Below are 17,300 nucleotides of genomic sequence, written 5' to 3' on the forward strand. Positions count from 1 at the left end.
AGAAAAAGCAGAGGAACCGGAGATCAAATTGCCAACATCCACTAGATCATCGAAAAAGCAAGAGAGTTCCAGAAAAACATCTACTACTGCTTTATTGACTACACCAAAGCCTTTGACTATGAGGATCACAACAAACTGTGGAAAGATTCTTAAAGAGATGGGAATACCAGACCACCTGACCTGCCTCCTGAGGAACCTGTATGCAGGTCAAGAAGCAACAGTTAGAACTGGACATGGAACAACAGACTGGTTCCAAATCGAGAAAGGAGTATTTCAATGCTGTTTATTGTCACCTTGCTTATTTAACTTATATGCAGAGTATATCATGCGAAATGCTGGGCTGGATGAAGCACAAGATGGAATCAAGATTGCCGGGAGAAATATTAATAACCTCAGATATGTATATGACACCACACTTATGGCAGAAAGTGAAGAAGAACTAAAGAGCCTCTTGATGAAAGTGAAAGAGGAGAGTGAAAAAGTTAGCTTAAAACTCAACATTCAGAAAACTAAGATCATGGCATCTGGTCCCATCACTTCATGGCAAATAGATGGGCAACAGTGTAAGCAGTGGCTGACTTTATTTAATTGGGCTCCAAAATCACTGCTGATGGTGACTGTAGCCATGAAATTAAATGACGCTTGCTCCTTGGAAGGAAAGTTACGACCAACCTAGACAGCATATTAAAAATCAGAGACATTACTTTGCCAACAAAGGTCCATCTAGTCAAAGCTATGGTTTTTCCAGTAGTCATATATGGATGTGAGTGTTGGACTGTAAAGAAAGCCGAGTGCCGAAGAATTAATGCTGTTGAACTGTGGTGTTGGAGAAGACTCTTGAGAGTCCCTTGGCCTGCAAGAAGATCCAACCAGTCAATCCTAAAGGAAATCAGTCCTGAATATTCATTGAAAGGACTGATGCTGAAGCTGAAACTCCAATACTTTGGCCACCTGATGTGAAGAGCTGACTCATTGGAAAAAGACTCTGATGCTGGGAAAGATTGAAGGCAGGAAGAGAAGAGTATGACAGAGGATGAGGTGGTTGGATGGCATCACCGACTCAATGGACATGAGTTTGCGCAAGCTCCGCGAGTTGGTGAAGGACAGGGAAGCCTGGTGTGCTGCAGTCCATGGGGTCGCAAAGAGTCAGACACAACTGATCGGCTGAACTGAGGCTGGAGGCTGAAGCTCTCCGTTGCCAGAATGCAAGATGCTGAGCAGACTTTTCTGATAGAAACCTCAGGATACCCCTAGAAGTGTGGGTATCCCTCCACCTCCTGGGGAAGACTGGCCCAGACTCAAGAGACACTGTCCGCAAAGAGATTGATGTGTTTTAATTTATGGGGGATTGTTTGTGGTGTAGAATAAAGGCTTGAAGCTTAAGTTGAAGTCATGCCTGAGTGATTACGGCACAGGAAAGAGGACGTGAACGCCTCCATCATGCCCTCTGCAGCCCACCAAGCCTGCTCCTTGGTCAGGGTGGGCCCAATCTCAGAGGCCTGAACATAGTTTCCTATGATCCAAAAACTGATGGAGATTAACAGAAAAGAGTCAAGAAATGAAAACAGTCCCATGTTTACTACAGAATAAAGCAGCTCATCCCTGCTGTCTTAGATGAGTAAGCAAATAATCAATGCAGGGTGTTTCTGTAATTCTAACATCTCTCTTTAGCATATAATCACATAAATTATGGGCTTCCTAGGCAGCCCAGACCGTAAAGAATCTGACTGCATTGCAGGAGACCCAGGTTTGATCCCTGGGTCAGGAAGATCCATTTTGAATTTATTTTTGTGTATGGTGTTAGAGAACTTTCTAATTTCATTCTTTTACATGTAGCTGTCTGGTTTTCCCAGCACCACTTATTGAAGAGGTTGTCTTTTCTCTATTGTATATTCTTGCCTCCTTTGTCATAGATTAATTGACCATAAGGGTAGGGGCTTATTTCTGGGTTTTCTGTCTTTTTCCATTGATGTACGTGTTTATTTTTGTGCCAGTTGTTGTTCAATCACTAAGTCATGTCTGAAGCTTTGTGACCTCAGAAACTGTAGCATGCCAGGCTCCTCTGTCCTCCACTATCTCCCCGAGTTTGCTCACATTTCATGTCCATTGAGTCAGTGATGCTATCTAACCATCTCATCCTCTGTTGTCCCCTTCTTGTACTGCCTTCAGCCTTTCCCAGCATCAGCGTTTTGTGCCAGTACCATACTGATTTGTAGTGTAGTCTGAAGTCAGGGAGCCTGATTCCTCTACCTCCATTTTTCTTTCTCAGGATTGCTTTGGCTATTTGGGGTCTTTTGTGTTTCCATACAAACTGGAAAAAGTTTTTTTTCTAGTTCTGTGAAAAACTCCATTGGTAATTTGATAGGGATTGCACTGAATCTGTAGATTGCCTTGGGTAGTATAGTCATTTTGACAATATTGATCCTTCTGATCCAAAAACATCATATATCTTTCCATCTGTTTGTGTCATCTTCTATTTCTTTCGTAAGTGTCTTATATTAATAATTTTCAGAGTACAGGTCTTTTGTCTCCTTTGGTAGGTTATTATTTTTGATGTGATGGTAAATGGAATTGTTTCATTCCTTTCTTTCTTATCTCTCATTGTGAGTGTATAGGGATTTCTGCAAGATATTTCTGTGTGTTAATTTTGTATACTGCAACTTTACCAAATTCATTGAGCTCTAGTACTTTTCTGGTAGCATCTTTGGGATTTTCTATGTATAGCATCACATTATCTGCAAACAGTGACGGTTTTAACTACTTCTTTTCCAATTTGGACTCCTCTTTATTTTTTTTTCTTCTTTGATTGCCATGACTAGGACTCCCAAAACTATGTTGAATAAGTGGCAGCACTGAACATCCTTGCCTTATGCCTGATCTTAGAGGGAATGCCGTTAGCTTTTCACCCTTGAGAATGATATTAGCTGTGGGTTTGTTACAGAGGCCTTTATTATGGTGGTAAATTCGGTCTATGCCCACTTTCTAGAGAGTTTTTTTTATCATAAATGGCTGTTAAATTTTGTCAGATACTTTTTCTGCATCTATTGAGATGATAATTTTTATTCTTCAGTTTGTTAATGTGGTGTATCACAGTGCATTATTGCAGTGTGAAGAATTGCAGATATTGAAGAATTTTTGCATCCCTGGCATAAATCATGGTGTATGATCCTTTTAATATATTGTTGGATTTGGATTGCTAGTATTTTGTTGCAGATTTTCGCATCTGTGTTCATCAGTAATATTGGCCTGTAATTTTGTGTGTGAGACGTGTGTATGGGGGGTGGGTATCTGTGTATGGTCTTGGTATCAGAGTGATGGTGGTCTCATAGAATGAGCTTGGGAGTGTTCCTTCCTCTGGAATTTTTTTGGAAGAGTTGCAGAAGGATAGGTGTTAACTTTTCTAAATGTTTGATAGAATTTGCCTGAAGATAATAGAAGTCATCTGCTCCTGGACTTTTGTTTGTTGGAAGTCTTTTAATCACTGTTTCAATTTCAGTACTTGCGATTGGTCTATTTATATTTTCTGTTTCTTCCTGGTTCAGTCTTGGAAGGTTGTACCTTTCTAAGAATTTTGTCCCTTTCTTCTAGGTTGTCTGTTGTATTGGCATATAGTTGTTTGTAGTAGTCTCTTATGTACCTTTGTGTTTCTTTAGTGTCTGTTGTAACATCTCCTTTTTCATTTCTAATTTTATTGATTTGAGCCCTCCTTTTTTTCTTGATTAGTCTGGCTAAAGATTTATCAATTTTGTTTATCTTTTCAAAGATCCAGCTTTTAGTTTCGCTGAGCTTTTCTGTTGTTTTCTGTGTCTCTGATTCTTTTATTTCTGCTCTGATCTTTATGATTTCTTCTACTAACATCGGGTTTTGTTTGTTCTTGTTTCTCTAGTTGCTTTAGGTATGAGGTTAGGTTGTTTGAGATTTTTATTGTTTTTTGAAGTAAGACTGTATTGCTGTAAACTCCCTCTTAGAACAGCTTTTTGGAATGTCATGTTAAACTGATAGTCATACAAGTTTAAAGAAAGAAAGAAGAAGAAAGCAAGTTGCTTCAGTCATGTCCCACTCTCTGATCCTATGGACTCTAGCCCGCCAGGCTCCTCCGTTCATGAGATTTTCCAGGCAAGAATACTGGAGTGGGTTGCCATTTCCTTCTCCAGGGGATCTTCCTGACCGAGGGATCAAACTCGAGTCTCCCACATTGTAGGCAGACTCTACCATCTGAGCCACCAGGGAATCCCCATACAAGTTTAAACACAGTCTAAAAGATCTAAATTTTTATACTCTCCTGCCAGCATTTTATGATTTTGATGTTGTATTTTATATCCTCATGCTTATCCTTTTAGCATTAATTATAGTTATAATAGATTTTATAGGATTTTTTAGATTGTTTTTGGTTTATGTACTGGCTTATTTAAGTGATCTTCAGTCCTTTTGTATATTTGCCTTTCCTGTTGTGATTTTCCCTTTCCTATAGATACTTGGCTTCTTTTCTATCAGAGAAGTCCTTTCAATATTCTTTTTAGTTTAGATTTAGTGTTGCTGTATTCTTTTAGTTTTTGCTTGTCTGAGAAATTCTTTCTCTCTCCATCTATTCTAAATGATAATCTTGCTGGGTGGAGTATCCCAGGTTACAGGATTTTCTCTTTCAGGACTTTGGCTATATCATGCCACTCCCTTCTGACCTGCACAGTTTCTGCAGAGAAATTAACCTTATGGGGGTTCCCTTGTAACTGACTGTTTTTCCCTTCCTGCCTTTAGAATCTTCTCTTTGTCTTTAACTTTTGCTGCTTTAATTATAATATGTCTTGATATGGATCTGTTTGTGTTCATCTTGTTTGGGACACTTGGTGCTTCCTGTACTTGAATATCTGTTTCCTCCTTTAGATTTCAGGAAGTTTCAGCCATAATTTCTTCAAATACATTTTTGATCCCCTTTTCTCTCTCTTCTCTTTCTGGAGCCCCTTTTATGCATAGGTTGGCACTCTTTATATTATCCCATTAAGTCTCGTATGTTGCTTTTTTTTTTTTTTTTTTGTCTTTCCATCTGCTCTTCTAGCCCAGATGGTAAAGAATCTACCTGCAATGCAGGAGACCCGGGTTTGATCCCTGGATCAGAAAGATCTCCTGAAGAAGGGAATGGCAACCCACTCCAGTATTCTTGCCTAGAGAACTCCAGAGACAGACCAGGGCATCACAAAGAGTTGGACACTACTGAGTGACTAACACACACATGCTCCTGTTTTGATTGGGTAATTTCCATTATTCCACCTTCCAATCACTTGTTCATTCTTCAGTGGCACTTAGTCTGCTATTCATTGCTTCTGGATTGGCTTTTATGTTGGCAGTTGAATTAGCTAATTTTAATTGGTTTGTCTTTATAGTCTAGTTCCTTGTTACAGTGATTTGGATTTCTAATGATAATCTTTCTTAATTTCTTTAGCATTTTTATAACTTCCTTTTTGAACTTGGAGCTGGGTCACTTGACCCCTTGATAAGTGAAGAGGTGTGATTGGTTTTGTAGTGTCTAGAGGCTGTGCTCCATGTAAGCTAGGGTCTCCTCTTTCTTTGTGGTCATCATTGCCTAGTTGGGTTCTGTCTGCTCGCCAGTTTTTGGAGTAGAAGTCCTGAGGGTTGGGTCGGATAAGGCTCCATTACCCTTGAGTGTATGCCCCTTCCTAAAGGAGGTGATTGCTGAAGCAAGTGTGCTGTTGTGGTCACAGTGCATTTGTGCATCACTTGTGTAAATATCTGCAGTTCCTCTCAGAAGCAGCTCAAAGTCACATCCCTTTGTCCATTGTGTTTGTCCCAGATCTAGTACAGGGCTGTAGTGTGGGGGCTGAGGACGTGGACATTGTGGCTAGAGGAATTGAGGTGGCTGTGCTGCTACCTTGTGACGTGGGCTGCCTCTCTGGCACACTTCTCCCTGGACCTGTCTGCCCCGCATCTGGCACTGAGCTGCAGTGTGGGGTGGACGGAGCCCGAGCGCAGTCACTGGGAAACAGATTGTGGCGTATTCTTGACCATGGCCTGTGTACCCAAGTTTTGGCATTTAGCTTCTTCACACATTCTTGTGGCACTGCCTGGTGTATACACACTAACAGTGGTCTTCACAGCTCTGCCTGCATCACCCCCAGGCACCCTGGTCTGATTCTGTGTAGTTAGACAAAATCTTTGCCCTTATCTGATGCCAGGTTGTGGTATGGAGTGAGTGGGGACAGCATGGTCACCCCTTCGGTTTGGGAAGTGCAGCAAGGCAGTAGCTGCTAGTACAAGGCTCTCTCCACCCTGACTGTCAAACTCATGTGCACCCCTCACAGCTAGAGTCTAGGTTCCTCCAGCCCTTTTCTCTGGCTCAGTGGATTTCCCAGCAGGCAAGGGGGCTTGTCTCCTTGTGCAGGACCCAGGACTAGGATGCCCTGAGTGTGAGTCTGTCTGCTCCCTCCCCAGGGTAAGGGTCTGCCCATGCAACCTTCTCTTCCTTACAGATCCCTCTCAGAGGCACAAGTCCTACCTGACTTGGTGCCCTTTTTATCTGTCTTACCGGGTTACATGAAGGTCTTTCTTGCTGCTTTAGTTGTATAGGAAACCTTCTGGCAGTTTCCAGTTAGTCTTCTCTGAGAATTGTGCCACATGGAGGTTTTTTTACATGTATTTGTTGGGAGGGGTGAGCACCTCATGGTCCTACTTTGTCATCTTGATCTTCCCCTGAAGTTCAAACTTTTAAGGTTTGTTTGATTTTTATATAAACTAAATGAAAGTGGTCATTATAGAGGACTTCACTTAACACAAGAATTTACCTTGACATTGCTTTCTTCTTTTTTTTGGCCATGCTGTGTCATGGCATGCAGAATCTTAGTTCCCTGACCAGGGATCCAAGCCATGCCCCCTGCATTGGGAGCATAGTCTTAACCACTGGAATGCCAGGAAATTCCACCTTGACGTTTCTTTAAATAATTAGTTCTTTAAATGCAACTACAGTATGATTCAAATTTTAATTTTCCTGAACATTATGTTTTGGAAATACATCCTTATGTAAAATGAAGTACGCCTGTGTGAATAGTGTCTATAATAAAGTCATTCATTTGCAAATGTACATGTATATGACCATCTTGATGTATACTTGATTTTTAAAATTTTTACACTGTTTTAGAGTACTTTCAAATATACATTAAAATATTTCTTCTAAATAGTCACATATCAGAGATACTCTGAAATTGAAGATAAGGTTTTTATCTCTTTTTTTGATCATTTCACCACCATCCTGAAACAGATCTTCCTTTTTGAGATAACCACTGTTCTCAGTTTGGCATGTACCCTTCTAGACCTTTTTCTTTTCATTTGTATACATACCTATACCCATACTCATAGAAAATTTATAGTACCATTTTGCAGACTTCTTCCCCCACATTTTTCTCTTTAAAATTTTGCCTATCTGTTGGAAGAAAGACGGTAACTCACTATTTTAGCTAACATTTTCTTGATTGCTACAGAAATTGAGAATTGTTTCCTATGCTTGACTATATCCTACCTTATTATGAATTGCCCATTCATAGTGATTCTTTGTTAACTTTGTTTACATTGTTTCTGTTACTTAGAATTATTTTGATGTTAAGTTTATTGTTACTTATTTATGGCTCTTTATTTTTATATCTGTTTAAGCTATAAAGACCTTCTGTATGCCAAGGTCATTAATATAATATTCTAAATTTCCTCTGAGTCCTTTTACCTACTTGTTTGAATTTTTGTATTTAATTTCTGTATGAATTTACAAAATAGTAAGAGGTACAAATCTAATTTTATTTTCTAACTCATAAATAGCTACCTTGTCATTTTTGAGGCATACTGTAAATTAGACAAAATGTCTGTTCACACAATGGAATGCTAGATGATTAATAACTGTTGGATAAATGGATCCAAGTGAAAGTCCTGAGAAGTAGCAAGGGAAGGTAATATTACCCCTTATTTGCATATAATAAGATTTATGTTCAAAGAGGCTGCACTGGCCAACCAAAAGCATATAAAAACAGAGTGGTAGAATAGAACTCAGTTTGTCTGACTCCTAGTCCAATTGGTATATCTGCTATTGTACAAAAAATAGCCAAGAATTAAATCTAAAAACCCATATTTCAGAGGTGAAAGAGCAAAGGAATCAGTGAGACAAAATGGAGAACCAAGTATGTGGAAAATCGAAAACTAGGAACTGGTTCTCATAAAACTACTGGTTCTCATAAAAAAAAAACAAGGGAACAGAGCTTAAAGAGGGATGATTATCAACATCAAATTGTTGGTCCATAATTATCCCATAAAAAGATGGCCACTGCCTTACCTACCTGGGACAACCCCACTGTACTTTATGCAAATATGTTCCTGGGGTTATATCACATAGTGACCCTGGAATGAGAATGGAGACATTGTATCTCAGAGTTCACTAGCAAGCTTGGAGAATATAGTTCCAGTAGGTGGTCAGGAATTAAGGTCAGTGTGTGTCTTTTAATGCATTAGACAAATGTTGCAGCCTCAGTTTGATTAAGTTTAAGAAGGCTTAGCCATAGACAGTTTGCTAGAAAAATTGTAAGAAACAAGTATCTTTGGAGTAGCAGTGAGAATTTAGCATAAATTAATATTATATAAGGTCAACAGCTATTCTCTAGCTATTGTGAAAATTATTTTAAAATTTCATTAATCTTTTATTTTTTAAAATGCCATGAAATATAACATTTTATAACAATATCCACAAGTATTCATAAATTAATGTTATTAGAAAAAAATAGACTGTGTAAAACAATTATAGGAATTGGGGTTTTCCTTCTTATCACTCATGATTGTGTTTGAATCCTTTTTCAGCTGACTCTATTAGTGACCCATTTTTCCCCCGGACTACACAGATACTATTGGAATATCAGCTAGGGAGATGGGTGCCACGACTTCGTGAACCACGAGATTTATATGGTGTCTCTTCTTCTGGTCCACTGAGCCCAACACGGTGGCCATACCACTGTGAGGTCATTGATGAAAAAGTCAAACATATTGGTATGTTCTTAGCAAGTTTTGGGGATTCAAACATTGGCAGACTTACTGTGCCAAACTTGACTTCAGTAAAAACACTCTTGGCATTAAACAGTATGTTCCAGCAGAAATATAACACAAACCATGTATATAATTTTTAATCTTTTAGTAGTTACATTTAAAAAGATAAAGTGAAATTGACTTTAAAATATATTTTATTTATTCCAAATATATTTTAAATATTTTACATTTTTTAATGTGAAGTCTTTGAAACCTAGTCTATATTTATACTTACTTTTCAATTCAATTCCATTTTTTCCACATCCTTGTCAACACTATGTTTTGGTTTTTGGATAATAGCCATTGTCAACTTAAAAAATGATTTCTTTCCTTCTACTGATTTTGGGGTCTTTTTGTTCTTCTTTTTCTAGTTGTTTTAGGTGAAAGTTAGGGTTGTCTATTTGATGTTTTTCATGCTTCTTGGGGTAGGATTGTTTTGCTATAAACTTCCCTCTTAGAACTGCTTTTGCTGCATCCCATAGGTTTTAAGTTGTCGTGTTTTCATTGTCATTTGTTTCTAGAAATTTTTTGATTTCCGTTTTGATTTCTTCAGTAACCTGTTAGTTATTTAGAAACATGTTATTTAATTGCCATGTGTTTCTGTTTCTTACAGTTTTTTCTTGTAGTTGATATCTAGTCTCATAGCATTGTGATCGGAGAAGATGCTTATACAATTTCAATTTTCTTAAATTTACTGAGGTTTGATTTGTGACCCAAGATGTGGTCTATCCTGGAGAATGCTGTATGTGCATTTGAGAAGGTATATTCTTCTGCATTTGGGTGGAATGTCCTGAAGATATCAATGAGCTCCATCTCATCTAATGTATAATTTAAAACTGTGTTTCATTATTAATTTTCTATTTTGATGATCTGTCTATTGGTGTGAGTGGGGTGTTAAAGTCTTCTACAATTATTGTGTTAATGTAAATTTCTCCTTTTGTGTCTGTTCAGTTCAGTTCAGTCACTCAGTCGTGTCCAACTCTTTGTGACCCCATGGACCACAGCACGCCAGGCCTCCCTGTCCATCACCAGCTCCCGGAGTCTGCTCACACTCAACTCCACTGAGTCGGTGATGCCATACAACCATCTCATCCTCTGTCGTCCCCTTCTCCTCCCACCTTCAGTCTTTCCCAGCATCAGGGTCTTTTCAAATGAGTCAGTTCTTCGCATCAGGTGGCCAAAGTATAGGAGTTTCAGCTTCAACATCAGTCCTTCCAATGAACACCCAGGAATGACCTCCTTTAGGATGGACTGGTTGGATCTCCTTGCAGCCCAAGGGACTCTCAAGAGTCTTCTCCAACACCACAGTTCAAAAGTATCAATTCTTTGGTGCTCACCTTTCTTTATAGTCCAACTCTCACATCCATACATGACCGCTGGAAAAACCATAGCCTTGACTAGACGGACCTTTGTTGGCAAAGTAATGTCTCTGCTTTTTAATATGCTGTCTAGGTTGGTCATAACTTTCCTTCCAAGGAGTAAGCGTCTTTTAATTTCATGGCTGCAATCACCATCTGCAGTGATTTTGGAGCTCCCCAAAATAAAGTCTGACACTGTTTCCACTTTTTCTCCATCTATTTGCCATGAAGTGACGGGACTGGATGCCATGATTTTTGTTTTCTGAATGTTGAGGTTTAAGCCAACTTTTTCACTCTCCTCTTTCACTTTCATCAAGAGGTTCTTTAGTTCTTCTTCACTTTCTGCCATGAGGGTGGTGTCATCTGCATATCTGAGGTTATTGATATTTCTTAGTGTTTGTCTTATGTGTTTAGGTGCTCCTATGTTGGGTGCATAGATATTTACAATTGTTATGTCTTCCTCTTCGATTGATCCCTTGATCATTATGTAATGTCCTTCCTTATCTCTTGTAATATTCTTTATTTTAAGGTCTATTTTGTCTGATAGGAGGATTGCTCCTGCAGCTTTCTTTTGCCTCTCATTTTCATGGAATATATTTTTCCATCCTCTCACTTTCAGTCCATATGTTTCTTGAGGTCTGAAGTGGGTTTCTTGTAGACAGCATATATATGGGTCTTGTTTTTGTATCCATTCAGCCAGTCTGTGTCTTTTGATTGGAGCATTTAATCCATTTACATTTAAAGTAATTATTGATGTATATGTTCCTATTGCCATTTTCTTAATTGTTTGGGGTTGATTTTGTAGATCTTTTTTCTTTTTTTTTTTATTAATTTATTTATTTTAATTGGAGGCTAATTATTTGACAATATTGTAGTGGTTTTCACCATACGTTGACATGAATCAGCCATGGGTGTACATGTGTTCCCCATCCTGAACCCGCCTCCCACCACCCTCCCCATCATATCCCTCAGAGTCATCCCAGTGCACCAGCCCTGAGCACCCTGTCTCATGCATTGAACCTGGACTGGAGATCTGTTTCACTTATGATAATATACATGTTTCAATGCTATTCTCTCAAATCATCCCACCCTTACCTTCTCCCACGGAGTCCAAAAAACTGTTCTTTACATCTGTGTCTCTTCTGTTGTCTCGCATATAGGGTCATCGTTACCATCTTTTGAAATTCCATATATATGCATTAATATACTGTACTGGTGATTTTCTTTCTGACTTACTTCACTCTGTATAATAGGCTCCAGTTTCATCTACCTCATTAGAACTGATTCAGATGCATTCTTTTTAATAGCTGAGTAATATTCCATTGTGTATATGTACCACAGCTTTCTTATCCATTTGTCTGCCAGTGGACATCTAAGTTGCTTCCATGTCCTGGCTATTGTAAACAGTGCTGTGATGAACATTGGGGTACACATGTCTGTTTCAATTTTGGTTTCCTCAGTGTGCATGCAGATCTTTTTTCTTCTCTTGTATTTCTTGACTATATAAGTCCCTTTAACATTTGTTATGAAGCTGGTTTGGTGGTACTGAATTCTTTTAACTTTTGCTTTTCTGAAAAGCTTTTATTTCTCCATCAATTTTGAATGAGATCCTTGCCGGGTACAGTAATTTTGGTTGCAGATTTTTCCCTTTCACTACTTTAAATGTATCCTGCCACTCCCTTCTGACCTGCAGAGTTTCTGCTGAAAGATCAGCTGTTAAGCACATGGGGTTTCCGTTGTATGTTACTTGTTGCTTCTCCCTTGCTGCTTTTAATATTCTTTCTTTGTGTTTAGTCTTTGTTAGTTTGATTAGTATATGTCTTGGCGTGCTTCTCCTTGGGTTTATCCTGTATGGATGGGAATGTTTGTGCCTCTTGGATTGACTATTTCCTTTTCCATACTGGGGAAATTTTCAACTATAATCTCTTCAAAAATTTTCTCATACCCTTTCTTTTTCTCTTCTTCTTCTGAGACCCCTATAATTCGAATGTTGGTGCATTTGATATTCTCCCAGAGGTCTCTGAGACTATCCTTAGTTCTTTTCATTCTTTTTACTTTATTCTGCTCTTCAGAGGTTATTTCCACCATGTTATCTTCCAGCTCACTGATTCGTTCTTCTGCTTCAGATATTCTGCTATGATTCCTTCTAGAGTATTTTTAATTTCAGTAATTGTGTTGTCTGTCTCTGTATGTTTACTCTTTAATTCTTCTAGATCTTTGTTAATTGATTCTTGTATTTTCTCCATTTTGTTTTCAAGGTTTTTGATCATCTTTACTATCATTATTCTGAATTCTTTTTCAGGTAGTTTGCCTATTTCCTCTTCATTTATTTGGACTTCTGTGTTTCCAGTTTGCTCCTTCATTTGTGTAGTATTTCTTTGCCTTTTTGTTATTTTTTTTAACTTATTGTGTTTGAGGTCTCCTTTTCCCAGGCTTAAAGGTTGAACTCTTTCTTTCTTTTGGTTTCTTCCCTCCTAAGGTTGGTCCATTGGTTTGTGTAAGCTTCCTATAGGGTGAGATTTGTGCTGAGTTTTTGTTTGTTTTTCCTCTGATGGGCAAGGCTGAATGAGGTAGTAATCCTGTCTGCTGATGACTGGGTTTGTATTTTTGTTTTGTTTGTTCTTTAGATGAGGCATCCTGCACAGGGTGCTACTGGTGGTTGGATGATGCCGGGTCTTGTATTCAAGTGGTTTCCTTTGTGTGAGTTCACACTATTTGATACTCCCTAGGGTTAGTTCTCTGGTAGTCTAGGGTCTGGGAGTCAGTGCTCCCACTCCAGAGGCTCAGGGCTTGATCTCTCTTCAGAGTAGTTCTTTAGAGCTATCAGAGGCTATCTCCCAGGCTACAGTCCTTAGTTAAGATCGCCAAATAAAACAACTTGTAACCGGGTTCACAGAGAGAGAGACAAGGCAGCAATGCCCTGTCCAGTTATAAGGAAGGTCTGAGGCCACCCCTGGACTTCCCTGATGGCTCAGACAGTAAAGAATCTGCTTGTGTGAGGCAAGGTCCTGGAATGATACTCCACATGTGCAGCTGATGGTGGGCACGATATGGTGGCAGGCTTCGTTCCTGGGGGGGAACGAATTCTCAGTTTTAAGCTAGCTTTTTTACTCTCCTCTTTCACCCTCATCAAGAGGCTGTTTACTTTCTCTTCACTTTTTGCCATTAGAGTGGTATCATCTACATATCTGAGATTGTTGTTGTTTCTCCCAGCAGTCTTGATTCCAGCTTGTGGTTATTCATCCTGACATTTCACATGATGTACTCTGCATATAAGTTAAGTGAGCAGTGTGACAGTATACAACTTTTTTGTACTCCTTTCCCAGTTTTGAACCAGTCCATTGTTCCATGTCTGGTTCTAACTGTTGCTTCTTGGCCTGCATACTGGTTCTCAGGAGACAGGTAAGATGGTCTGGTACTCCCATCTTTTTAAGAATTTTCCAGTTTGTTATGATCCACACAGTCAAAGGCTTTAGCATAGTCAATAAAGCAGAAGTAGATGTTTTTCTGGAATTCACTTGCTTTCTCCATGATCCAGTGAATGTTGGCCATTTGGTCTCTGATTCCTCTGCCTTTTCTAAACCCAGTTTGTACATATGGATGTTCTTGGTTCCTGTACTGCTCAAGCCTAGTTTGAAGGATTTTGAGCATAACCTTGCTAGTGTGTGAAATTAGCACAATTGAGAAATGCTGGGCTGGAGGAAGCACAAGCTGGAATCAGGTTTGCCAGGAGAAATATCAATAACCTCAGATATGCAGATGACACCACCCTCATGGCAGAAAGTGAAGAAGAACTAAAGAGCCTCTTGATGAAAGTGAAAGAGGAGAGTGAAAAAGTTGGCTTAAACCTCAACATTCAGAAAACTAAGATCATGGCATCCAGTCCCATCACTTCATGGCAAATAGATGGGGAAACAGTGGAAACAGTGGCTGACTTTATTTTTCTGGGCTCCAAAATCACTGCAGATGGTGACTGCAGCCATGAAATTAAAAGACACTTACTCCTTGGAAGGAAAGTTATTACCAACCGAGACAGCATATTAAAAAGCAGAGACATTACTTTTGTCAACAAAGGTCCGTCTAGTCAAGGCTGTGGTTTTTCCAGTGGTCATGTATGGATGTGAGAGTTGGATGGTGAAGAAAGCTGAGCACCGAAGAATTGATGCTTTTGAACTATGGTGTTGGAGAAGACTCTTGAGAGTCCCTTGGACTGCAAGGAGATCCAACCAGTCCATCCTAAAGGAGATCAGTCCTGGGTGTTCATTTGTAGGACTGATGTTGAAGCTGAAACTCCAGTACTTTGGCCACCTGATGCGAAGAGTTGACTCATTGGAAAAGACTCTGATGCTGGGAAAGATTGAAGGTGGGAGGAGAAGGGGACGACAGAGGATGAGATGGTTGGATGGCATCACCAACTCAACAGACATGGGTTTGGATGGACTCCGGGAGTTGATGATGGACAGGGAGGCCTGGCGTGCTGCGGTTCATGGGGTCGCAAAGAGTCGGACACAACTGAGCAACTGAACTGATGGTGTTGCTTATTTTTACTCTCTAGATAAGGTTGTACCCATTTCTAAAAATCTATACATTTTTTAGACTAACATTTAAAAATACAGTAAAACTTATAAAAGATTTTTAGTAATTTTTAAAGTTGAACTGAAATTCTTTTCCTGGACAGCCAGCTGTCACCAGGCTCCTTAGAATCTTCTCACTACTTTGCTACATAGATGAGTTTGTTCTAATAAACTGTTCATAAGTAGCTCATCTGGTTTTGGGATATTTAACTTAAGTTCTCTTTGTTAAATGCTTGCTAGTTAAATCATTATGTGAAAGGTACAAGGGATAAACTTAGTTTTTTGTTACTTTTTAGGCTTCATCACTCCCTAACAATATTTTCTCTATAGTACCAGAAAATATTAAGTTTCTATCTCCTACACTTTGAATGTTGAATGAATATTTTAGTTTGCTTATACTAGTAGAATAGAGAAGGGTATTGGGCTAGATTTAATTTAAAGTATTCATAAATTATGAAATCGCCTAGGTGTAAACTGGGTGCATTATTTAAGCTATGCTTTGATTTATCCAAGCACACTTTCCGTTATGTTTTCTTTGTTATGACTTGTCTCCTCTCGTATGATTAGTATTTGCTATCAGATTATAGGAAATGATTACAATACTTGAGGAGGATGATGGTTGGTGTGTGCATGCTTAATGGCCTCATTCAGTTTAAGCACTCTATTCTTAATTTACTACTAAATCCTCCTTTGGTTTTTCACTTTCATAAAAAATGTTTGTTTGGTGAACATAAATTCTTGAAGGAGAAAATGCAACCCATTTCTTCCAATTCTGTAAGTTACACCTTGGCCAAATGTTTTTATGTATAACAGTTATGCTTACTTTTGCTCCTTTTTAGGGTTTGCTGAAGGTAGTGGTATATAGTCTGCATTAGCAAGGGTTGGTGAGGTTTATCAGGCTTTATCGATTATAGAACAGGCTCTTTTAGAGGAGTGAGAAGTGCCACCAAATCATTTGAGTTTTGAGCTGCTGCTAGTAGTACTCTAGCATATAATTTTGTTCCTGTAATTATTTGGGTTTAGGACTAAGCATAGTGGGGTATCTAATCCCAATTTGGGTCTTAGCTGTTGTGTAATCAGGAAATAATAAAGTCACTTTCGTAGTCTCTTTTTATTTTAGTTACAGCTCTTTATGGCTTAATTAAAACTGTATTTTATATTACTCTTTAATGTGCTTTACACCTTATTTCTGTTAATTTGGGTTAATCATTATGACCACAGTGGCTGGCATGAGATTTACTGAACCTGTTAGTATAACTTAGTTGAACTTTTGTTTCTAGCTTAATTTTTTTTTTTTTAACTTTCTTTTTTTTTTTTTTTTATAAATTTATTTATTTTAGTTGGGGGCTAATTACTTTACAATATTGTAATAGTTTTTGCCATACATTGACATGAATCAGCCATGGGTTTACATGTGTTCCCCTTCCTGGACTCCCCACCCACCTCCCTCCCCATCCCATCCCTCTGGGTCATCCCATTGCCCCGGCCCTGAGCCCTTGTCTCATGCATTGAACATGGAATGGTGTTCTGTTTCACATATGATAATATACATGTTTCAATGCTATTCTCCCAGAACGTCCCACCCTCACCTTCTCCCTCAGAGTCCATAAAATTGTTCTATGCATCTGTGTCTCTTATTCTGTCTCGCATATAGGGTTATCGTTACCATCTTTCAAATTCCATATATATGCATTAGTATACTGTATTGTTGTTTTTCTTTCTGGCTTACTTCACTTTGTATAATGGGCTCCAGTTTCATCCATCTCAGTAGAACCGATTCAAATGTATTTTTTTTAATGGCTGAGTAATATTCCATTGTGTATATGTACCACAGCTTCCTTATCCATTCGTCTGCTGATGGACATCTAGGTTGTTTCCATGTCCTGGCTATTGTAAACAGTGCTGCGATGAACATTGGGGTACACGCGTCTCTAGCTTAATTTTTATCACTGCTGCTTCCTGTAGGGCTGTGGTTAAGCAAGCTGTTATGAGCCACTAATGTTAGTGTGCTTGATGCCTGCATTGTGTAATTTTATTAAAACTAATAGAAAGACTGGGACCAAACCTATATGTTTATAGAGTTAGTGAACTCATCTAGGCAATTTCAATGCCTCGCTTTTAGGCTCTAACCTACATTAACATGTTGTAACATACTGAAATAACATGTATATTATTGTTTTATGTGATTTACATTAGATTTAGTGTTAAAATTTTGACTAAAATGGTTGTCTAGGGATCTAGGAGATGTCTGCCTATATAAATGGCCAATATCTAAGTAGTTTATTAGTACGATTGGGGTTTATTT

General features: G+C 38.7%; 1 protein-coding gene across 1 annotated transcript in view; it reads left to right on the top strand.

Moving 5' to 3' along the window:
- Positions 1-17,300, top strand: part of AGBL3 (AGBL carboxypeptidase 3) — a 101,162-nt gene that overhangs the window by 8,578 nt on the left and 75,284 nt on the right. The window contains 1 exon segment of the mRNA XM_081532968.1: positions 8,842-9,027. Within this exon segment, the coding sequence (XP_081389094.1) occupies positions 8,842-9,027 (186 nt within the window).

The sequence above is a fragment of the Giraffa tippelskirchi genome, chromosome 10 (genome assembly GCF_054371585.1).
Source record: "Giraffa tippelskirchi isolate mGirTip1 chromosome 10, T2T-mGirTip1v1.2.pri, whole genome shotgun sequence".
In the NCBI taxonomy this organism is placed as follows: domain Eukaryota; kingdom Metazoa; phylum Chordata; class Mammalia; order Artiodactyla; family Giraffidae; genus Giraffa; species Giraffa tippelskirchi.